We start from the raw sequence: 21353 nt of genomic DNA, 5'->3' as shown, positions 1-21353 counted from the left end.
GTCGGTCCCGCCTCTCAGCGCTTTACCCAATCCCAAGGCGACCTGGAGACCCGGCCTCTTAATCCTCGGCACCTCGCCCAATCCCAGGGTGTTGTGGCGGGCCGGTCCCGCCTCTCAGCCAATCCCAGGGCGTCCTGGCTCGGTCCCGCCTCTCAGCGCTTTACCCAATCCCAAGGCGACCTGGAGACCCGGCCTCTTAATCCTCGGCACCTCGCCCAATCCCAGGGTGTTGTGGCGGGCCGGTCCCGCCTCTCAGCCAATCCCAGGGCGTCCTGGCTCGGTCCCGCCTCTCAGCGCTTTACCCAATCCCAAGGCGACCTGGAGACCCGGCCTCTTAATCCTCGGCACCTCGCCCAATCCCAGGGTGCTCTGGCGGGCCGGTCCCGCCTCTCAGCGTCTCAGCCAATCCCAGAGCGTTCTGGCTCGGTCCCGCCTCTCAGCGCCTCACCCAATCACGTGCGTCCCCGCTGGCGGCGTCTTCCGACCCCGGCGGTCGGCGGCCGCTCCCCGCGCACCATGGAGGCTCTGCTGAGGCGGGAGCTGGGCTGCGACTTCGTCAGGGCGACGGGTCACTCGGGGGGCGGGTGCATCAGCCAGGGCCAGAGTTACGACACGGACAGGGGACGCGTGTTTGTGAAAGTGAACTCCAAGGCGGAGGTCAGGGCGGCCGTAGGCGGGGCGTGGGGTCGGGGGTCCGGGGTCAGGTCAGGGGTCAGGGGTCCGGGGTCCAGGGCTTAGGGATCTGGGGTCGGGGTCTGGGAATCCAGGGTTGGGGTCCGGGGGTTGGGGTCCGGGTCCAGGGGTTGGGGATCCAGGGTCGGGATCTGGGGTCAAGGTCCAGGGCCCGGGGGTCGGGGATCCGGGGTCAGGTCAGGGGTCAGGGATCTGGGGTCCAGGGCTTAGGGATCTGGGGTCGGGGTCTGGGGATCCAGGGTCGGGGTCCGGGAATCCAGGGTCCAGGGGTCTGGGGATCCAGGGTCGGGGTCCGGGGATCCGGGGTCGGGATCTGGGGTCAAGGTCCAGGGGTCGGGGCCCGGGGTCGCGGCCGTGGTGTGGCTGGGGTGGGGGTGAAGCCGCCGCCATCCTTGTGGCTGGGACCCCGTGCGCAGTCCTGCCCGGGAGGCCTGCGGGGTCAGTGGGCTGCGGGTGTGCCGTGCCCCAGGCCGCCCTCCCTCCGGCAGCGTCCTCGCCCTTGTCCCGCCTGTTGTCCCCCGACGGTCCCCCAACTGCTCAGCAGCCCCCCTTGTTCCCGGTCACGTGGCAGCTCCCTGGTCTGACTCCCACCTGCACGGGGTTGGGGCCTCGGGGAGACGGGCCTTGGGCGACCGCCGTGCTGGCGCTGCTGCAGCTGCCTCTTGCATTTCCTTTGTCAGCAGAATCCATTGTCTTTTTCTGTTTTACTGGGATTTGATCTTTGAGTCACTCCCCATGTGGGGGCTGGAGCACAGGACCCCAAGGCCACCCCCCACCCCCGCCCTTGGCGCCCCTCAGAGCCGTCCCTAGCAGAAAATGTTGCCCACGTGGGGGCCTCCACCACCCAGCGTGGCCCTCTGGCCCTGCCCTGCCCTGCCCTCCCCCAAGCTGCTTGCATCTCCCACCCCCACGGAGCAGTGGTTTCTGAGGGAGGCTTCACCTGTGCTGGGCTCCCGAGTCCCCGTCCCCCCCCCGCCCCCGTCCCGTCCCGGGAGCTGCCCCTGACTCTCCTTCCCCGACCCTGCTCTGGGACAAGGTGTGGCCGCGCAGCTGTCTTCCCCGTGTCCCCGGACCCGGGAGTCCTCAGGGCGCGGCCCTTATCTCGACCCACAGGGAGGGTAGCGCCAGGGCTGCTGAGCGCCCGGGTAGGAGGTAGGAGGTAGCAGGTAGGAGGTAGCAGGTAGCAGGTAGGTAGCAGGCCCGCGGTGTCAGCTGCAGCTCAGCTGCTCGTGAGGAGAGCCCGTGAGGTCGGTGCTGTCACCCCTTGTGCCAGCGCGGGGCCTGGGTGACTTGCCGCGGGCCCTGGAGTCCGTCCTGACAGCGGGCGGGCAGCTGGAGGGGCAGCTGGAGGGGCAGCTGGAGGGGCAGCTGGACGTCGCAGGGGAGGGGGCAGCGGGTCCGGGAAGCTGGGCTGCGGCGCCTGTGCTCGGCCAAGGTCTGCGGGGACCCGGGTGCACCCCGTGGCCTGTGCCGATTCCGCTGACGTCCCTGTAGCGTTTTGAGTGAAAAACAAAGAGCAAAAAACCTCCTTTAGAGGGAGCAGGTGCTTGGGGGGCGGGGAGGTGGGGAGACTTGAGAAGTCGGAATGAATTTTGTTGAAATTTCAAGCGCAAGGAGGAAGGACCTGACTTGGCAAAGGTGGGGTCGGGGCTGCAGGCAGGGGTGCCCCCCCAGGAGCAGGGCGGGGCTGCAGGCAGGGGGCCTCTGCGCCCGCGGGTGTCTGCACACTGGGGTGGGCCGGAGCAGTGACCAGGTGGGGGCTGTCGTCGTACAGGTTGCCAGCTTGGGGCGTGTTCCGGGCTAGGACTTGCCCTGGGGAAGGGTCCTGCGGGGTGGGCACAGCGACAAGGGGAAGGCCGGGCGCTGCGGCCTGGGGGAGCCAGGACTGGGGAGAGGACGGGGTGGGCCGCTGGGCCACTCTCCCCTGCGAGGGAGGAGTGGTGGCGGCGTGCACCGGACGTTGGGTGGCACGTTCGAGGCCTTGGACTGCCCCCGAGCACAGAGCAGGGTCCCGGACAGCGTGCCACCCTCGGGCTCCCCCCTGCTGGGAAGCGGGCAGGGCGGCCTTGGTTTGACGTCGCCGCGCTTGAGAAGATGCCGCAGACCGTTTCCGGGAGTGACCTTGCTCCCCTCGCCTTCCCCTCCGTTGTTTTCCGGAAAGGCCAGAAGAATGTTTGAAGGTGAGATGGCAAGTCTGACTGCCATCCTGAGGACGGACACGGTCCGCGTGCCCAAGCCCATCAAGGTCCTTGATGTCCCGGGTGGCGGCAGCGCGCTGGTGATGGAGCACGTGGACATGCGGGCTCTGGACAGGTCTGTGCCCCCCCGGGTTGGCTTTGCTCCTCCTCTGGGTGGTCCCTTCACCCTGAACGCCTGCACCGGGGGTGTCGTTTCAAGGAGCTCGTGGCCCCACGTGTCGTGGGTGCTGCGGGCCGAGGGACACGTGCTCAGCAGCCCAGGGCAGACGCGGTCCCCGAGGTCTGCCGGCAGAGGCCAGGACGGAGCATCAGAGCCCCGGGGCCCGTGTCCCCCGACCCGCTGACGCCCACTCCGTGTCCCCGGACCTGCTGCACGAGCCCGAGAGCAAGCGGGAGGTGTGAGCATGGTCACGTCCACGTGCCTGGCGACGCTGTTTGCTTCACAGCCACGCCGCCAGGCTGGGAACCCAGCTTGCCGACCTACATCTGGAGAACAAGAGGCTTGGGGAGACGCTCCGGAAGGAGGCCGGCACCGTGGGTACGTGGCCGTGTGGGCACGAGGCCGGGTCTGTGCTGGGAACCCCGGGCTGGGGCTCCGCACAGTGGGGGCCGCCCCGTGCAGTGACGCAGCGTTAGGAGGGCGACTATTTCCGAGACTCGACCACCGACCCCCGTCCTGCTGTGGCCCCTGTACCCCTCCTTCCCCGGAGTTGCCTGGCTGCCCCCATGGCTCCTTCTCCCTGAGAACGGCCCGCGCGGGGCTGGGCCTCAGCCTCGGGCCTTAGCCTGCCGTTGGCGTCCACAGAACCTTCCGGGCTCTTCCTCTTGGATGTTTGCTAACCCGTGTGTGGCCCCGGGGCCAGTGTGTGGGCGGACAGCTGACCCACCAGGGACAGATGGCCGCGGATCCGCTGCCCCGTCCGGCCTCAGCACGTGCAGGCCTCGGCACGTGCTCGGGTGCGGGGGAGCTGCAGGGGATGCAGAGGAGGCTCCGTACCTCCGGGCGCGGACATGGGTGAAGGGCACAGCAGGCACAGGCCTGGAGCCCTCCGAGCCCGGGGCCGCCTGGGCAGCGCGGGTGCCAGTTGTCTCTCTATGTTGCTTTTGCCCCCAAGGGAAAGGAGGCGGGCAGGTGGACCGGGCCTTCGTGGACAAATTCGGGTTTGACGTGGTGACGTGCTGTGGATACCTCCCCCAGGTGAGCGGCACCAGCGCCTGCCTCCCCCCCGCCCCGCCGCCCGCCAGGTGGGCCACTGGGGCCCGGACAAGCCCGGCCTCTACGGAACTTAGCTCAGGTCTTTGCCCCCTTCGTCTTTCCTAATTTCTGAGAGGCTGACGCGAGGCCTGCCCACATCACCTGTGGGTGAGCTCGGAGATGCGGGACCAGGTCAGGATGCAGGTTCTCCAGGTGGCGGGGTGCGAGGGCCTTGCATGTTCCAGTGGTAGGATTTCGTGGCTGGCTGCCCGCGAGCATCCCCCCACTTTTCCCGGGGCCCAGCACACGCTGAGCGGGGGGCCAGGTGGCTTCACGAGGGGCTCCCTGGGTGAGCTGGGAGCCTCCTGGGGTCCGCAGGGGGACGCCAGCAGGTTGGCAGTGAGAGGGTGTGCGGTGGGGGCTGGGCTCCCCGGGGCCCTCGGCCGGTCCTACCCCCTGCCCCCCGCCTGCAGCTCACCCCGCGTGCGTGCGGACACCTGGCTGGCAGGTGGGCCCTCCTGCCGGTCAGCGTCTCCAGCGTCTCCTCAGAGCGTCTCCTCCCACGACTCCTCGTGCTGGTGCTCGGGTGGGCAGTCCTGGGGGGCTGGGGGGGGGCCGGGGCTGTGCTCCACCTGAGCGTGGGCTGCCCAGAGCGCCTGGAGCTCCTCCGACCAGCCTCTGTGCTCTGCCCCGGGAGGGTCCCACTCCTGGGACGGGGTCTGGGTCCCAGCCTGGCCCAAGACACCCCGCCTGCTGGCCGCACACCCCCGCGGCCCAGCCCTGCAGCGGTGCCCCTCCGCTCTGGGCCTGCTCCTTCAGTCCTGGCATTGCCCTCTGTCCACGCAGGTGAACGACTGGCAGGACGACTGGGTGACCTTCTATGCCCGGCAGCGCATTCAGCCCCAGATGGACATGGTGGAGAAGGGGTCTGGGGACAGGGAGGCCCGGGAGCTCTGGTCTGCTCTGCAGGTGAGGGGAGGCCTGAGGCAGGGCCTGCGGGCGAGTCTGCACAGGAGGAGGCCTGGGCCGGGGTGGGGGCTCCGTGGGGGCTCGTGGTCCCTGCGCCCCGCCCGGGCGTCTGTGCACTACACCCTGCAGGAAAGCATCCGTGTCCCTCCCACACGTGTCGTGTCGCTCACTTTGCTGAGGGCGCCTGTCCTCCCTGCAGCTGAAGATCCCCGACCTGTTTCGTGACCTGGACATCGTCCCGGCCCTGCTCCATGGAGACCTCTGGGCCGGAAATGTCGCGGAGGACTCCTCTGGGCCCGTCATCTTTGATCCGGCTTCCTTCTACGGCCACGCGGAGTACGAGCTGGCGATAGCCGGCATGTTCGGAGGCTTCGGCCGCTCCTTCTACTCCGCCTACCACGGCGCCATCCCCAAGGCCCCGGGCTTCGAGGCTCGCCTGCAGCTCTATCAGCTCTTCCACTACTTGAACCACTGGAATCACTTTGGATCGGGGTACAGAGGGTCGTCCCTGAACATCATGAGGAACCTCGTCAAATGAGCTCCCGGGCCCGGAGGTGCAGGTGCACCAGGTCCGCGCCTCCCGCCCCCGACGCCCCCCGGCTCCCCCCCCCCCGTCTCCCCCGATTCTTCACACTGACTTCCCAGCCCTGTAAGTACCAGGAGGAGAGGCTCCGTCCTCCCGAGGCCGCACGTTTCGTTAGACCCATAGCTGGATCAAGCCTCACTGGAAGTGCAGTGCCCGGAGGGACCAGGGCGTGTGGGTCCCATCGAAGCAGCTGCCCGAAGCTGAGGGGGACACGGCCCGCGAGCCAGGTGCTGCTGGGCACTCGCACCTCGGCTCCTCCCGTCTCATCTCTAGGAGCGACTCCGATGTCCGGGGTTAGACGTGGTGTAGACATGAATCCAGAACCGAGAGTGGCTCCGAACGACCAATTTCAACCAAGCACATTCCCTTTCCTTCTGTGCCGCAGGCCGACGGGTCTGGATGCTGATTCTGGGAGCGACCAAACTGCTAGTCTTGGGTAAATTTAGGAGCCGCTGAACCCCCGTTAGCACCCGTCCCGATGCTGTTTTAAAGCTTGCGAGTTACGTACTCCCTTGCATAAACAATGCCGAACCAGTGGCCCTCCCTTGGTCCTGATCCTCCAGCGATGGGCCGTGTTCCTCAGTGGCATTGATGCTGAGAAAGTCTTTTGCATAAAAATTTGAATAAACTTTGAGTGATTTGAGTGATGCACAAGACTGTGTATTTCCTTCATTTGCGTCGTAATTCAACATTTATCTTTCCTGTTTGCAAAACCTTTGTGACCATAAACAGATATGGTCTTGTTTCTTTTATCTTTTTTTTTTTTTTTTTAATTTATTTATTCATGAGAGGCACACAGAGAGGCAGAGACACAGGCAGAGGGAGAAGCAGGCTCCGTGCGGGGAGCCCGATGCAGGATTCAAACCCTGGACCCCGGGGTCACGCCCTGGGCCGAAGGCAGACACTCCACTGCGGGGTCCCCCAGGCCCCCCGACTGTTTCTTTTTTTTTTCCCCACGACTGTTTCTTAAGAGCAGTTTTTTTTTCTTGAGTGTTCAGTAAGAGAAGAGCACAGACCCCGGGTCAGGACGGGGCAGCCTGAGGCCTGTGAGCGTGGCCAGGAGAGCGGCCCCGGGAGGCAGGGTGTGTGTGCAGGGCGCACACGCAGGACGCCCCATCGCGCAGATGCCGCGTCTCCTGGCTGTGGTGCTGCTGCGGGACTTGTCAGCTTTTGAAACTTGGCAGTTTGTCCCCGTCGTTCATTCTAAAGTATCTACGTATGTACCCAATTTTGTACCCATTATTTTTTATGCGTGTACGTATTCTTAAAGTTTTTTTTTTTTTTAATTTTTATTTATTTATGATGGTCACAGAGAGAGAGAGAGAGAGGCAGAGACACAGGCGGAGGGAGAAGCAGGCTCCATGCACCGGGAGCCCGATGTGGGATTCGATCCCGGGTCTCCAGGATCGCGCCCTGGGCCAAAGACAGGCGCCAAACCGCTGCGCCACCCAGGGATCCCTGCGTGTACGTATTCTTATATAAAGAGTTGTCAGCATTGTGTGACCCGCAGGCGGGCACACCCAGGAGCCCGCCCAGGGGACCCGCCGTGGGGGAGGGTGACTCAGCCCAGGGGCCGCTTGGAGGTACCCGAGTCACATCTCCCAGTTGAGCTTGTGACCACACCCAGACTCAGATGCAAAGTCACAGTGCTCTCTTGGGCGGCTCGCACCTTCACGCCGAGGACTGGGGAGCCGGGAGGCCTAGGAGGGGACCCCAAGGGCCTGGGTTTCGGGACCAGTAAGACGGTGTGCAACCTGCCACGTTCAGACCCCGCTGGGCCAGCCCGTGCCCGGGGCCCAGAACGAGGCTCAGCGAGGGCCAGGGTGTCCCGCAGGCCGCGCGGGGGCTCAGGGTGCCTAATCTGGCCGCTCCGGACCCACCTTGGAGCACATATTTGTAATTCTGAAGGAGGGAACAGAGAAAGCAGGAAGGAATTCCTAGAGAGCTGAAGACAAGTTCCCCGGTAGAAGGACCAAGTTCCCTCCTGAACCAGCTCCCCGACCTGCCGGGGTGGCAGGAAAGTCGCCGCAGCCCCCTGCCCAGGGAATTGTCGGGCACCCATGGCACAGGAGACCCTACAAGCCTCCCGAGAGAGGACAGTTTCCACACAAAGAGGAAGAGTCAGCGCAGCTTCAAACGTCTCAACACCAAATGACCTGGGAAGTCACGGAGCAGGACCTTCTCGTTTGTGAGAGAACAGGACCTCATTTCCACCCCGGAGGCCGGCCCCCCGCAGCGTCAACAGAGCAGCGACCTCCGCAGATGTGCAAGAGCCTGAGCCTACCTTCAGGGGTCCCTCCTCCGGGCTTCACCAGGCTGGGGGGGGGGGGTCCTAGGAGGAGGAAGGCACGGAGGAGGAGGAGGAGGAGGAGGGGCGGACGGCCTCTCCACAGATGCCAGTCTCCTGTCCCACCTGCCCTGCCGCCGTGAGCTTGTGCGAGCGTGTGCACAGGGGTGTGCGTGTCTGCACGCCTGTGTGCACATGGGCTTGTGTGCTCTAAGATTCTATTTATCTGACAGAGAGAGAGAGGGGCGGGGAGGGGCAGAGGGAGAAGCAGGCTCCCTTCTGAGCAGGGAGCCCGATGGGGGCTTGGTCCCAGGCCCCGGTCATGCCCTGAGCCAAGGCAGGTGCTCACCGACTGAGCCCGCGGGCGCCCTGGCAGGTGTGGCTTGAAGTTCCCTTTGGGGGCAGCAGGTCTCTTATCGGGGGCCCCGTTCTGGGCGCGGTTGGCCACGTGCTCTCAGAAGCTCCCCGGCAGCCCCTTATCTCTGGAGGCCACTGAGTGGCCTGAGGAACAAGCCCAACAGCAGCCGCGGGGGTTCCCGGGCCGAGCCAGGGCCTCCAGCCTTGTGCAACCGCCTGGGACCCAGCTAGGCCGCGACCGAGGCCGGCGGGCTCCACCCCGGACTGTGTGCGGAGTCCGGCGGGGCCCTGGGCTGGGGTCCAGCAAGGCTGTGGGCGCCCTGACCCTGCGGGCACCGGCAGAGGCGCCGCCCGACTCTGTCCCCCAATGGAAAGCCTCGGCCCGCCCCGCCCCTGTCGCCGTCCCTGTCCCCGCCCTCCAGCTGGTGCGGGCGGTGGCGGCGGCGGGGGAGGCAGACCGCGGCATCAGGACCCATCAGTGGGGGGACAGCCTGCAGGCGCGCCTCCCTGCGGACCAGGCCTGGACCTCGGCCCGGACAGCGCCCCTGTGCACCCCCCGGCCTGGACAGCGCCACCCCCTGACCCCGCGGCCCGGCGAGCCCCCCATGGAGCACCTGCTGCGCGCCGAGCTGCGCACCGCCACCCTGCGGCCCTTCGGGAGCCCCGGGGCGGGCTGCATCAGCGAGGGGCGCGCCTACGACACGGACGCGGGCCCCGTGTTCGTCAAGGTCAACCACAGGCCGCAGGTGCGGCTCCCGCCCCCAGGCCCCTCCACGGGAGCCGCAGGCCCGAGGCTGCAGGGGCGGGTGACAGCTCGGGGCGGGCGGGACGGGCCTGAGCGTTTGGCGGGGAGGCACTGCGCGAGGGTCCGGTCCGCGGGAAGAGGCGGGAGGGGCCGGGACTCCGTGGACTCCGCCGGCGGGGCCTGGGCTGCGACCTGGTCTCTCCGCCCCGTGGGGCCCGCGACTGAGCTGTGCGTGGAGGACATGGAGGCTCTGCGGATGCGGCGGCCCCAGGGCGCGGCCTAGGGGCCCCAGGGAGTCGCCTCCTTCCCCCAGCACCTGCCACCCCGCGCAGGGAATTGTCCGGAACCTCGGGTCAGAGCCAGAACCCCTCAACATGAGCCGCACCCCGGGCAGGCAGTGGGGCGGGCTCCTGCAGCCCTGGAACCCTCCCCTGAGCCCCCCCTGGGCCCCCACCTGCCCTCGAGGCCCCGGGCGCTGGCTCAGGCCTTCTGCAGCCCCCAAGTCGGGGACCGCCTGCCCCGGAGCATGGGGGGGTTGCGGGGTTTAGGGCCGGCCCCCACTGACGCTAACCACCCCGGCCTCACAGCTGCACGGTGGGTTGACAGTCCGGAGGACCCCTTGCCTCGTTTTCCCCTTGGGTGCTTTGGGTGCTTGCCCGCGGGGAAGCAGATGCTTCGGCCTCGCGAGGGTAGTTCCAGGGCTGGAGGTGCTCGCAAGGCTACGCGCAGGCTCGCTCGGAACCTGCTGACCTGTACCTGGGCCGGGCGGCCACCTGGGTCAAATCGGGGTCTCTGCGGGAAGTGTTTTAGAAATAGGACGGCTCCTGGGTCCCGGTCCCGGTGGGGGCTGTGGTCTTCTTCCTGGGTGGGGTGTGTGCCCCCCCCCCCCGCCCGGGCCAGGCCCTGCTGACCTCCCCCTGCTTTCCCTTGGCCCAGATGTGTGTCCCCGTCACTTTGGCATGCCCCCCTGTCGCCCCTGCCACCCCAGCTCCCCCAGCACCCCCTGCTGCCCCCTCCTGCTGCCCCCAGCCCCCCCCTGCTACCCCCCTGCCGCCCCCTGCCTCCCCCTACCACCCCCTGCCTCCCTATGCTGCTGCTCTTTCACTATCATTGCTTGAGGCGGTGAGGTGGGCAGGTAACTGGACGCAGGGGTCCAGTGCAGACCCTCCACTAACCCACATTCTGAGCACCGCACAGTACTTCCTGGCACCCCTGGCACTCCCACAGCCCCAGAGCACCATCCAGAACCCCTGCAGCACCCTAAGATACCTCCAGGACCCCCACAGCCCCCCGAGGAACTTCACAACCTCTATGGCACCCCATGGGCACCCCTGGGATCTCCACAGCACCCCCTGGCACCCTGCAGTACCTCCATTGTACCCCAGCACCCCCAGAAGCTCCCCTGCACCGGCGCTTCCTCACCTCTCAGAGCAAGCACCCCAAGTCCCAGGCACAGCCCCATCCTGGCCGCCTCTTCCTGTCTGAAAGCAGCCACTTTGCACCCCAGCCTCTGAGGAGCCAGTGGCCTACTCTCCAGCTAGTTCTCGGGACCTAGAGGTCCTGGGTGCCCCTGGGCGATCCCGGGTGGTGGCTCCCGTCCGGAGCTCATGGCTTACTCTGGATGCAGGCCCGGCAGATGTTTGAGGGAGAGCTGGCCAGCCTGGAGGCTCTCCAGGCCACCGGCCTGGTGCGGGTGCCTCGGCCCGTCAAGGTGATTGACCTGCCCGGAGGGGGGGCCGCCTTTGTGATGGAGCATCTGAAGATGAGGAGCTTGAGCAGGTGAGTGTGCCCCAGTGTGTATGGGGGGGAGGGAATGAGGAGGGAGGGGGAGGGGAGAGGAGGGGGCAAAGAGGAGGAGGGGAGAGGGAGGGAATGAGGGGGGAGGGGGAGAAAGGGGGAGAGAGAGGGAGGGTGTGGGGAGGGAGGGGGAGGCCCAGAGAGGAGGGAGCAGGCTCTCTGGTTGCCTGGGACCCTGCTTCCCGCGGTTCTGGGTAGAGGAAGCCTGTTGGGCCCCGCAGCCTCGGCCTCTGCTTTGTGGCGCTCCCGTGAGGGCGAACTGGCTGGTGAGGTGCCCCTAGGGGGTAGCTGCAGTCCTCAGGATTTTTTCTGTTAAAGGTGTATATATAGTCAAGGCCTTAAAAGGTGGAAACCACGGATTGATGTGCAGCGGGCACCTGTGGTTCCCTCACCAAAGGCCACGCTGACCTCTTGGTGCCTGAAGATCATCACAGTTTTTTTTAATATGTGATTTACATTTGCGGTTACAGAACTTTGGGGCTGGTCTTTCTTTCTTTCTTTCTTTCTTCTTTCTTTCTTTCTTCTTTCTTTCTTTCTTTTTTTTTAAGATTTTTATTTCTTTATTCCTGAGAGACACAGAGAGAGGCAGAGACCCAGGCCTAGGAAGAAGCAGGCTCCCTGTGGGGAGCCCCATGCGGGACTCGATCCTGGGACCCCAGGGTCACACCCTGAGCTCCCGCGGCGGCGGGGGGGGGGGGGGGGCTGCTTTTTCTTCCCGTGACGTTTTACGCCTGTGCCCCTCCATTCCTGGCGCCTCCCGAGGCTTCCGCTGAGGCCAGCAGCCTGTCGCCGCTTGGTGATTCTGTTTTTCAGAAAGGGTCGTGGTCTGCAGTTCACTTTTCACTTTTTCAAGGAACGGAGAGTAGTTTTTAAGGGATTTGGAGCACCTGCCGCGGCGGAGCGTTTGCGCGGGGCGCCGTGGTTTCCCGCGTGAAGGGCCGTCCTCTTCCCCAGTCAGGCGTCCAGGCTCGGAGAGCAGATGGCAGAGCTGCACCTCCACAACCAGAGGCTGAGGGACAGGTGCCGGGAGGAGGAGAGCACGCTGGGTACGTGACCCGGCCCCGGAGCGCCGGGCGGCCCGATACCTGGGGTTCCTGCCGCCCGCGGGCTGCCCTCCCGGAGGCGGCGTCCACACCGGCTGTCCTCCTCGTCGGGTGGGGAGGGCCGGCTCACGCCCTGCTTATGCTCAGCCCCGCCGGCACCCGAGGCCGCAGGAGCACGCCTGGGTGCTCAGGTGCTCTGGTGCTTGGGTGCTCCGGTGCTTGGGTGCCCGGCTGCTTAGGTCCCTGGGTGCTCCAGTGCTTGGGTCTCTGGGTGCTCGGGTGCTCAGGTCCCCGGCTGCTCGGGTCCCTGGGTGGTCGCGTGCTCAGGTCCCCAGGTGCCCGGGTGCTTGGGTCCCCAGGTGCTCGGGTGCTTGGGTGCTCAGGTGCTCAGGACCCCGGGTGCCTGGGTGCTTGGGTGCCCGGGTGCTCGGCTGGGCTCCACGTTTATAGCAAGACAGCAGCCCTCTCCGTCCACAGGCCGCAGGGCTGAGGGGGCCACGTTCGTGAGCAGGTTTGGCTTCCACACGGTGACCTGCTGTGGCTTCATCCCTCAGGTGAGTGCCGGGCACCCATGTCCTCCCCGGGCCCCCAGAGCGGGTCGCCTGCGCCCCAGGAAGGTGCTTGCAGCTGTGACACGGGGACGGGGGCAGGCGCAGGGGGTCGCTGAGCTGAGCCCGGGCTGCGGGGCGTGTGGAAGGGCAGCCAGGCAGAGGGAACAGCAGGTGCAGGGCCCGGTGATGACTGCCGGGGCTCCAGGCGGGGGGACGGGGCAGGGGCAAGTCCTGGTCACCCGCCCCGGGGCTTTGTAATCCTGTGGCACAAACCCCATTACTTCGGAGGGTACAGGGGCGCCTGGCTGGCTCAGTGGCTTAAACACCTGCCTCCTGCTCGTGAGTGAGGCCTCGATTGCAGGGTCGTGCGTCCAAGCACCGAATCGGGCTCCCCGCTGGGCATGGAGCCTCCTTACAAGCCCCCAGTGTCTGCCCCGTGGTTCTCCGCACGTCCGTGCTGTGCAGCCATCAGCGCTGCCTCGTCGCGGGACATTGTCATCACCTCCAAGAGAAATCCCCCATCAGTTCGCAGGCGGCCCTCATTCCCTGGCCCGCGGGCGCCTAACCACTCGCCGTGGGCAGAGGGCGAGTGTCCCCCGTGGACAGCACCGGCGAGGGCCTGATGAAGCCCGAGCCAGGCTTAGGGCCCAGCCACGGGGCAGCCCTCCCGTCCGGGGTCCCTCGACGCTACCCGCACAGCGGGCTCCCGGCCCGTTAGGACCGGCAATGCCTGCGGAAGCTGCCCCCGGGCTGCGCCGCCCGGAGCCGGGGCTCGGCTGAATGCGGCCCCGAGAGGTTGGGTTTCAGCGCTGCGGGCTCTCCAAGGACTTGGTGGGCCTCGGACCGGGACTCCCCAAGAACAGGGAAGTGAAATCGTACACGGAGCCCCACTGTGTGACGTCGGTGAGAGTGGGCCTGGACCATTAGGGACACAGGCAGCCCCTCTGCCCCTTTAGACTCCACGATCAGGGAACCCATTCAACTCAGCGGCAACTGGCCGGGAAGGGGAGAGGGGCCCGGCAGGCAGGACGCTCAGTCTACCCCGAGCTGGGACAGATGGTCCCGGGTGGGGTGCCCTGCACCAGCCCGGAGCTGCGGGAGGGTCTGCTCCCCGGGCGGGATGAGTGGGGCGACCCTGAGTGGTGGCAGCGGGCTTCTTGGACGCCTCGTGCACCAAGCCCCCTGGGACCACTGGCTCGGTCGCCCGGCTGGTGCGTTTTGTACGCGGCCACTCCCCGGGCACGTGCCTAAGTGCTTGATCCCACACGGGTCACCGGCTGCCGTAGCGACCTGAGGAGGCCGGTGATGTCATGTGAGTCCTCTTACAGATGAGGAACAGCGGTGCCCTGAGGCCCTGGGCTGGTGAGCGGCGGGGGCCAGGAGGGGACCCACGCCTGCTTCAGAGCGGGGGCCCGAAGCCCCGCGGCCTTGGGCCTCTGTCACGGGGAAGGCTGAGTCCCGCCAGCGGTGCGCTCAGGTGGCCGGCCTCTGGCAGCTCAGGGTAAAGTCCTGTCTCTTCATGGGGGGGGGGGGGGGGGATCACCGTCCCCCTGTCCAGGAGGGGGGACTGGGCCAGCCAGTGCTGGTGTCCAGCTCTCGATACTCCATCTGTGCCTTTCACGACGTGGTTGCCCAGAAGGAAGACGGAGCCTTGGGCCCTGGGAGCCTGTGCAGGCAGATGGGGAAGGAGGGCAGCCACCCACGTGCCTCAGGCTGTTTGGGGACAGGGCCTCCCGCCAGCACCAAGGGGGTGACCCCGGGCTGAGCGGCCACAGCACCCGGCACAGGGCGCGTCCACGCTGAGAGCACTGGCCGGGGCCATGTGTCTGCAGGTCAGCACGACGATGCAGGCTCTCTGGAGAGTCCCTCCCCTGGGGGGCTTCCCATAGTAACCCTTTATATGACGTAAACTTTGCATCTTTTTTTTTTTTAAAACCTCTATTAAGGTTTATTTGACATAAAAAAACTGCACATCGAAAGTGTACAATTTGGTAAGTTTTGACACGTGTAGATACTCGTGAACCAGGCACCGTGGTTGGGACGAGTATATCCATCGCCCCCAAGGGTCCTCCTGCCCTTCGTTGCCCCTGGCAACCACCGTCAGTACGGTGGATAATTTGTATTTCATAGCATTTAACGTAAATGGCATCACACGATACGTGCCTTTCTCTGGGTTTTTCCACCCAGCTTCATCACTTCATGATACTCGTGTATGTTGTTGCATGTGCGCAAAGTCTGTTCCTTTGTAGGATGAGCCACAGTCTGTCATGCACCTGCTGACGGGCACCTATTTCCAGGTTTTGCTTTCAAATAAAATAAAGCTGCTCTGAATCTTTGTGTACAAGGGCATGTAGACAAGTGCTTTCACTTGTCTTGAGTAAATACCTAGGAGGGAAACGGCCAGGTCACATAGTAGGTTTGTATTTAACTTAAAAAAAAAAGATTTATTTATTTATTTATTCATTTATTTATTTTTAAAGATTTTATTTATTTATTTGTGAGAGACACACAGAGAGAGGCAGAGACGCAGGCAGAGGGAGAAGCAGGCTCCCTGAGGGGAGACCAGTGCAGGACTCGATCCCAGGGCCCCGGGGTCACACCCCGAGCCGAAGGCAGACTCTCAACTGCTGAGCCCCTCGGGTGTCCCTATTAGAGTGAGAGAGAGCGGGTGGGGCAGGGGCACAGATCCCAAGCTGACTCCCGCTGAGCGCGGAACCCAACGTGGGACTCGATCCCGTGACCCTGAGATATGACCTGAGCCGAAACCAAGGGTCGAATGCTCCACCGACCAAGCCACCCAGGCGCCCCTAACTTCTAAGAAACCTTAGAAACGATTCCCCAGGCGTTCGTCCGTCTGGCATCCCCCGCAGCAGTGGAGGAGGGCGCAGGTAGCTTAGAGCCCGTGTCCGGGTGGGCGAGCGGTGGTCGGTATCCCAGTGGGGCCCCATTTCCGCTGCTGGCCAGCGATGGGCCCTGTGCCGAGGATCAGTGGCGCAGATATTTAGGATCATTCCGTCCTATTCATCAGCCGGCCCGGCCCGCCTTCCTCTGAGACGACTGTCCGTGATACTCTGGCCCCTGAAATCTGCTGCCAGTGCAGCCACTGCAGCTTCCTTCTGGCAGGTGTTGGCAGGCGCGGCTACGGCTTCTCCGTCCCCGCGGCCTGCTTCTGCCTTCCAATGCGCGCAGCTTGGACTCAAGGCTTTTCACTGGGGTCCTTGGCCCCTTTGCACGTAACGTGCTTACGGACGTGGCTGGGGCCGAATCTGTCATCCTGCTGTTTGTTTTCTGTCCTGTTGTCTCCCTTTGTCCTGCCCGTCGGCCCTCTTCTGGGCTGTCTTTAACGGCTTCAGCCTCGTCCCTCCGTTGCCCAGGTGAACGAGTGGCAGGATGACTGGCCCACCTTCTTTGCCCGGCACCGTCTCCAAGCGCAGCTGGACCTCATTGAAAGGGACTATGCTGATCGAGAGGCCCGAGAACTCTGGTCACAGCTACAGGTGGGTGCAGAGGTCACTCCCTGGGACGGGGGCTGTCCTTTTAGGAGCCCACCACACCTGGGCGGGGGCCTCCAGTACACGGAGGTCAAGTGCGGACACAGAAGTGCCTGGCTATTGGCCCACGGGGAACCTGGGGAGGGGATGGTGTCTGGGGACGTACTCGGCCCCGGTGCCATCTCACCGGCTAGGTCACCAAGTACTCGACCTCGAGCGCGGCTCACATGACACGTGTGCACCTGGCTCATCAATGGTGGCATTTACTATTGCTTCCTCACCCTCTCTTGCCCTGTTCCTCTTTCTTTTCCAAGGCATGAATGTCTGATGTGGGCAGCAGATGCCCCAGAGTGACTAGTTTGGAACTAGAACTCTCAAAATGTTAAAAACAGAACTCGTGTGTCCATTCAGGGTGATCCTGCAGAAGAAACGTTATTTAACTGACTGATGAAGTAGCCAGGAGTATATGGAAGAGGCGCAGGGATGTATGTGCTGAAAAATAACAGAATAGTGGTGAAGATTTGCCAAGTTATTTAAAAAAAAAAAAAAGTCCTTCCACTCATGTTATTTGGTTCCTATTCTACGGGACCACCTCCACTGAGGTCTCTACTGTGTGGAGGTCATTAGTGCCGCGGGGCGTGCAGACCTAAATTGGTGATAGTAAGACAGTGTTGCCTCCTCCTGGACCCCAGGATCCTCCTCTCTGGCTTCACAGACCAGGCTGTCGTTGGACTCTGAACAAACGCGAGGTCATCGTTGCCTTATTTCCAAGTATCGGATGAGGCGGCGGTGGCTCAGAGTCCCCGCGGTAACTCCGTGTGCAATAATTATTTTTTCTTTTAGGTGAAGATCCCGGATCTGTTTTGTGGCCTAGAGATCGTCCCTGCCCTGCTTCATGGGGATCTCTGGTCCGGGAACGTTGCTGAGGACGACGTGGGACCCATTATTTACGACCCAGCTTCCTTCTACGGACATTCTGAGTTTGAACTGGCCATTGCGTTGATGTTTGGGGGGTTCCCCAGATCCTTCTTCACTGCCTACCACCGCAAGATCCCCAAGGCTCCGGGGTTCGACAAGCGGCTGCTGCTGTACCAGCTCTTTAACTACCTGAACCACTGGAACCACTTCGGGCAGGGGTACAGGAGCCCCTCCCTGGGCACCATGAGGAAGCTTCTCAAGTAGCAGCTGCCCTGCATCCGCCGCCTCCCTGCTCCACGAACAGGCCGGGCGAGCAGCGCCAGAGATTAATAAAGTCGGGGGCTGGGGATCCCTGGGTGGCGCAGCGGTTTGGTGCCTGCCTTTGGCCCAGGGCGCAATCCTGGAGACCCGGGATCGAATCCCACATCGGGCTCCCGGTGCATGGAGCCTGCTTCTCCCTCTGCCTGTGTCTCTGCCTCTCTCTCTCTCTCTTTGACTATCATAAATAAATAAAAATTAAAAAAAAAAATAAAGTCGGGGGCTCCCGGACCCAATGGCCGTCAGCTGCCTGTGTGCCACGCTCCGTGCAGTTGGGCCCGGGGCACCCGACAGGTTCCAGCAGGCTCATTATCGTGGTCTGGGGGGGATCTGGACGTTTTCAGGGTAATTGGCATAGAGATCACACAGCCCCGGGATTCGCGTGGATGGGGGTGGGAATCACACCTGTCCCCTGGGCTCAGGCAGAGGTGGGGATGGGGAGGTGGGTCTCCCCTGCCCCGCCCGCGGCATCTCCGGGGAGTGGGGCTCGGAGTCCACCCCTGCCCAGGTGGGACACACGCAGCCACCGCCAGCCTGCCCCGCACTGCATTTTTCAGGGGATGACAAGAGGGTGGGGGTCGGGCCCTGCCCACGGGGTGTCTGGGCGTCCACTGCGGTCAGGCGGCCGGGTCAGGCTGCGTGTCCTCCCTGACCACCGGGCCTTTGCTCCTCTTTGCAAAATCACCAACCTGGGGGCCAGGCGCGCCCGCCTTTCTCTTTCCTGAGTCTGGCCTCGCGGTCCCCGCGAGGTCCCCCGCGGCGGGCGAGCCTGTTACCGCCGGACCCACCCGGGACGCCTCCTCCCGGACCTGCGACATTTCAACCCAGAACCTGCGTCGCGCAGGACCCGCGCTTGCCGGACCACGGTGCGAGCCGCGCCCCAGCGTGCAGGGCGGCGGGGCGGCGGGCTCGGCCTGGGTCTCCTCCCGCGACTCGGCTTGCGCGGGCCTCCCCTGCTTCTCTCCGCCCCCCGCCCCTGCTCCGGTGCCCCCCTCCCCCCGCAGGCTGGGCCCCGTGCCGCACCCTCCCGGCTGCACCCGCGAGCTCAGGCCCCGCCCCGGCCCTGCCCCCGCCGCTCCCCGGCCCCGCCCCATCCCGCGCACCAGGCTCCGCCCCCGCGGGCTCCCCTCCCCGGGCCCCGCCCTCCCTCTGCCCCCGCCCCTGGCCTCGCCCCACCCCGCGCAGCAAGCTCCGCCCCCCGGATTCCAGGCCCGCCCCCGGGCCCCGCCCTCCCTCTGGCCCCGCCCCTCTCGCACTGCAGGCTCCGCCCCCCGCAGCTCCCCTGCCCGGGCCCCGCCCTCCCTCTGGCCCCGCCCCTGGCCCCGCCCCCGTAGGCTCCCCTCCCCGGGCCCCGCTCCTGGCCCCGCCCCACCCCGCGCAGCAGGCTCCGCCCCCCCGCCCCGGCCCCGCCCCCTCCCGCGCCGCATGCTCCTCCCCGGGCCCCGCCCCTCGGGGCTCCGCGCCGCCTCCGTGCGCCTCTTTTGGCGGCCGGCGCGCTCCGTAGCGGCCCGAGGCGCGAGGTCGGAGGTCGCGGGGCGGGGCCGGCGTCGGTGGCGACCGCCTGTGCCTCCGCCGTCGCCCTCGGCCCGCGTCAGCCCGCGTTCGCCTTCCCGGAGCTCGGGTGCGGCCGCGGACGCCGAGCATGGCCCTGGGCGAGGAGCGGGCGGCGGGCGCGCCGGAGGACGGGGCGGAGGACGAGGTGCTGGCGCGCGGCAGCGCCCTCGAGGCGTTCGGCGAGAGCGCGGAGACCCGGGCGCTGCTCGGCCGCCTGCGGGAGGTGCTCGGCGACCGTGCGGCCCGGGAGGGCGCCCTGGAGCGGTTCCGAGGTGCGCGCGGGGGGGGGGGGGCGGGGGGATGGGGACGGGGGGATGGGGGCTGGGGGGCGGGGGCCCGCGGGGGGGCGGGGGGGCGGGGGCGAGCCGCAGACAAAGGCGCGGGGGTGGGGGCGGGGCGGGGGGCCGGGGCCTGCGGGCGCGGCGGGGGCACCGCCCTCCCTGACGCTGATTCTCGCGCTTTCTTTTTAGTGATCATGGACAAGTACCAGGAGCAGCCTCATCTGCTGGACCCGCACCTCGGTGAGGACGGAGGCAGGCGCCGCGGGGTCCCATCCTGCCCCAGCTCCAGCCCGAGTCGAGCTCTTCCTCTTCTTCATTTCTAAGATCTCGTTTGTTTATTTATGAGACAGAGAGAGAGAGAGGCAGAGGCAGAGACCCAGGCGGAGGGAGAGGCAGGCTCCACGCAGGAGCCCGACGCGGGACTCGATCCCGGGACCCCGGGGTCACGCCCTGGGCTGCAGGCGGCGCTAACCGCTGAGCCACCTGGGGTCCCTCTTTCATTTATTTCACCCGTCGTCTTTGCTATCTGAGTGTGCTTGTCTGTCTTTTGGTACTTTTCACAGTCGCCGTCGGGGCTGGGTGTTGCGGTCCGGGGAGCAGCGGCTGCAGCTGGGTGCTGGGTGCTGCAGCCGGGTCGGGCGGTCCGCTGTGGGCCTCCTAGCCCGGAATGCCTGCTCCGGCCTCGGACTGCGGCGCTGACCGCGTGGCTGTCGTCCGCCCCTTCCTGGCTTCCTCTTGGACCCGCTCTCCCCAGAGCACCTCAGTCCCGTAGAGCTTTGTGTGATGACGGAATGTTCTAGATCGGCACCGTCCGGCAAGGTCACCACTAGCCACATGGGATTGCAGAGCACGGGAAGCTTGGCTAGGATGACCGAAGAACTGCATTTAAAATTTTATTGGACTTAAATTAAGAAAGGCTCCAAATGTGGCTAATGGCTGCGGTGTTCACTTGAGAGACGTAAGCCTCTGGCTCCCTGCCCAGCAGGGGCGGTGGCTGCCCGACCCCAGAGCACTCCCGTTGTCTCCCTCTCTGCCCTGCCCGGGGCCCTCCCGGCGCCTGAGCGGGGACTGCTTGCTGGGCTGCTCCAGGCCCCCCGGCTTTCCCTGCTGCTGTCCAGTTTCCAAGGCACAGATGACATCTCTTGGCTGTTGTTTTTTCCTCTCTTCTTCTTTGTGAATTTGTGTCACTCTCTTTCCCTTTTTACTGCAGCTGGAGGCGGGTGGTGAGGATTCCTGAGATGAGCATGTGGAATAATCTGCTCTTCTGGTCTCTGTTGTTGTGACGGTCTCTGCTCTGTTTCTGAGTCCCTCCGTCCAGGTCTGTGCTCTGCTCTTCCCCAGGTTCACCTCTCTCCTCTGGCATCAGCTTTTCCGTGTAATTTGGTCTTTCCGTGTTACTGGTTCTGTCCGCATTTAAGACCAAAGGGATGGAGATGAGGGCTCCTCTGCTTCTGTTTCCCGCCAGGCCTCTCCTGCCCGCGTTCTGTTGGGCAGCTGCATCTGGCCACCCAGGTTTTCCCTGGAGCAGGTGAGTTGGTTGAGTTTTCCATCACACTGAGGCTGTCCCGGATGCCAGAAGGAAGCCCGTCCTTTATGTGGGGTGTTCACGTCTCCTCTGGGGAAGCTTCTCTTGTCCTAAGTGGCCCGTTGAGAGTTTTGCTCTGGGACGAAAGCTGCTTGTGCTGAGGTGAGGGGGTACTTACATGCCACGGGTTTCACCATTTCAAGTGTATACTTCCCTGGTGTTTAGTGTGTCAGACTTGGGCAGCCCTCACCACTAATTCCTGAACGTTTCATCATCCCCAGAAGAAGCCCCTACCCGTCGACAGTCACCCCCACGCCCCCTCCAGTCCCTGGCAACCACTAATCTGCTTTCTGTGTCTGCATGTGTGTGGCAGGAACATTTTCGCTAATAGAGTCAGACAATACGTGGACTTTGTGACTGGTTGGCTTCTTTAACTGGGTGTAACGTTTAAAGTTCATTGTGTGATGAGATACTTTGCTAGCTTTTCCGTTTCTTTTGGGTTTCCTTTTTTTTGTTTTTAGATTTTATTTATTTATTCATGAGACACAGAGGCAGAGACACAGGTAGAGGGAGACGCAGGCTCCAATGGGAGCCCAATGTGGGACTTGATCCCGGGACCCCAGGATCACGCCCCAGGCTGAAGCGTCGCTAAACCACTGAGCCCCCCGGGCTGCCCTCCTTTCAGCATTTTAAAAGAGATGGTCCTACTGCCTTGGCTTGTGTTGGTTCAGACAAGAGATCTGTCTTTATACTTCTCTTTGTTCCTCCATGTAACTTGGGCTTTTTTCTCTGGCAGTTGGTAGGATTTTCTTTTTATTGGTGATCTTCAGCAATTTGGAACATGA

At 64.6% G+C, this 21353-nt stretch overlaps 3 protein-coding genes across 9 annotated transcripts in view; all 3 read left to right on the top strand.

Moving 5' to 3' along the window:
- The first annotated feature begins 437 nt into the window (after positions 1-437).
- FN3KRP (fructosamine 3 kinase related protein) lies at positions 438-6295 on the top strand. 2 transcript variants are annotated; one of them, XM_025999998.2, is made up of 6 exons: positions 438-657; positions 2855-3006; positions 3338-3429; positions 4007-4089; positions 4933-5055; positions 5255-6295. In XM_025999998.2, the coding sequence occupies exons 1-6, from the start codon at positions 517-519 to the stop codon at positions 5591-5593; spliced, it is 930 nt and encodes a 309-aa protein (XP_025855783.1). In that variant the 5' UTR covers positions 438-516; the 3' UTR covers positions 5594-6295. The 2 variants fall into 2 exon arrangements, with proteins under 2 accessions (XP_025855783.1, XP_025855784.1); XM_025999999.2 differs by having other exon boundaries at positions 447-657; positions 2860-3006.
- Positions 6296-8354: 2059 nt separating this feature from the next.
- On the top strand, positions 8355-17384 carry FN3K (fructosamine 3 kinase). 2 transcript variants are annotated; one of them, XM_026000000.2, is made up of 6 exons: positions 8355-9031; positions 10658-10809; positions 11782-11873; positions 12348-12424; positions 15775-15918; positions 16756-17384. In XM_026000000.2, exons 1-6 carry the CDS (start codon positions 8891-8893, stop codon positions 17092-17094), a joined length of 945 nt encoding a protein of 314 aa, XP_025855785.2. In that variant the 5' UTR covers positions 8355-8890; the 3' UTR covers positions 17095-17384. The 2 variants fall into 2 exon arrangements, with proteins under 2 accessions (XP_025855785.2, XP_025855786.2); XM_026000001.2 differs by having other exon boundaries at positions 8708-9031; positions 15796-15918.
- A 1292-nt stretch (positions 17385-18676) lies between these two features.
- The window catches only part of TBCD (tubulin folding cofactor D), a 139438-nt gene continuing 136761 nt past the window's right edge, over positions 18677-21353 (top strand). For 2 of the 5 annotated variants that reach the window (XM_072745294.1, XM_072745293.1), the window contains exons 1-2: positions 18677-18974; positions 19173-19223. In XM_072745294.1, the coding sequence (XP_072601395.1) occupies positions 18791-18974; positions 19173-19223 (235 nt within the window). In that variant the 5' untranslated portion in view covers positions 18677-18790. Of the gene's footprint in view, positions 18975-19172; positions 19224-19584; positions 20512-21353 lie in introns of those variants that run through there. The other 3 variants (XM_072745296.1, XM_072745295.1, XM_072745297.1) reach the window with 3 other exon arrangements.

This window comes from Vulpes vulpes, chromosome 2 (genome assembly GCF_048418805.1).
Source record: "Vulpes vulpes isolate BD-2025 chromosome 2, VulVul3, whole genome shotgun sequence".
In the NCBI taxonomy this organism is placed as follows: Eukaryota; Metazoa; Chordata; class Mammalia; order Carnivora; family Canidae; genus Vulpes; species Vulpes vulpes.
Note: the sequence above shows the minus strand (reverse complement) of the source record. Positions and strands in the feature narration are given on the sequence as shown.

Excerpts from the sequence above, each read along its gene's own strand:
- FN3KRP (XM_025999998.2), top strand. The coding sequence starts at position 517 with ATGGAGGCTCTGCTGAGGCGGGAGCTGGGCTGCGACTTCGTCAGGGCG. Across the intron at positions 658-2,854 it reads AAGTGAACTCCAAGGCGGAG|GCCAGAAGAATGTTTGAAGG; the intron begins GTCAGGGCGGCC and ends TTTTCCGGAAAG. Across the intron at positions 4,090-4,932 it reads GCTGTGGATACCTCCCCCAG|GTGAACGACTGGCAGGACGA; the intron begins GTGAGCGGCACC and ends CTGTCCACGCAG.
- FN3K (XM_026000000.2), top strand. The coding sequence starts at position 8,891 with ATGGAGCACCTGCTGCGCGCCGAGCTGCGCACCGCCACCCTGCGGCCC. Across the intron at positions 9,032-10,657 it reads AGGTCAACCACAGGCCGCAG|GCCCGGCAGATGTTTGAGGG; the intron begins GTGCGGCTCCCG and ends CTCTGGATGCAG. Across the intron at positions 11,874-12,347 it reads GGAGGAGGAGAGCACGCTGG|GCCGCAGGGCTGAGGGGGCC; the intron begins GTACGTGACCCG and ends CTCCGTCCACAG.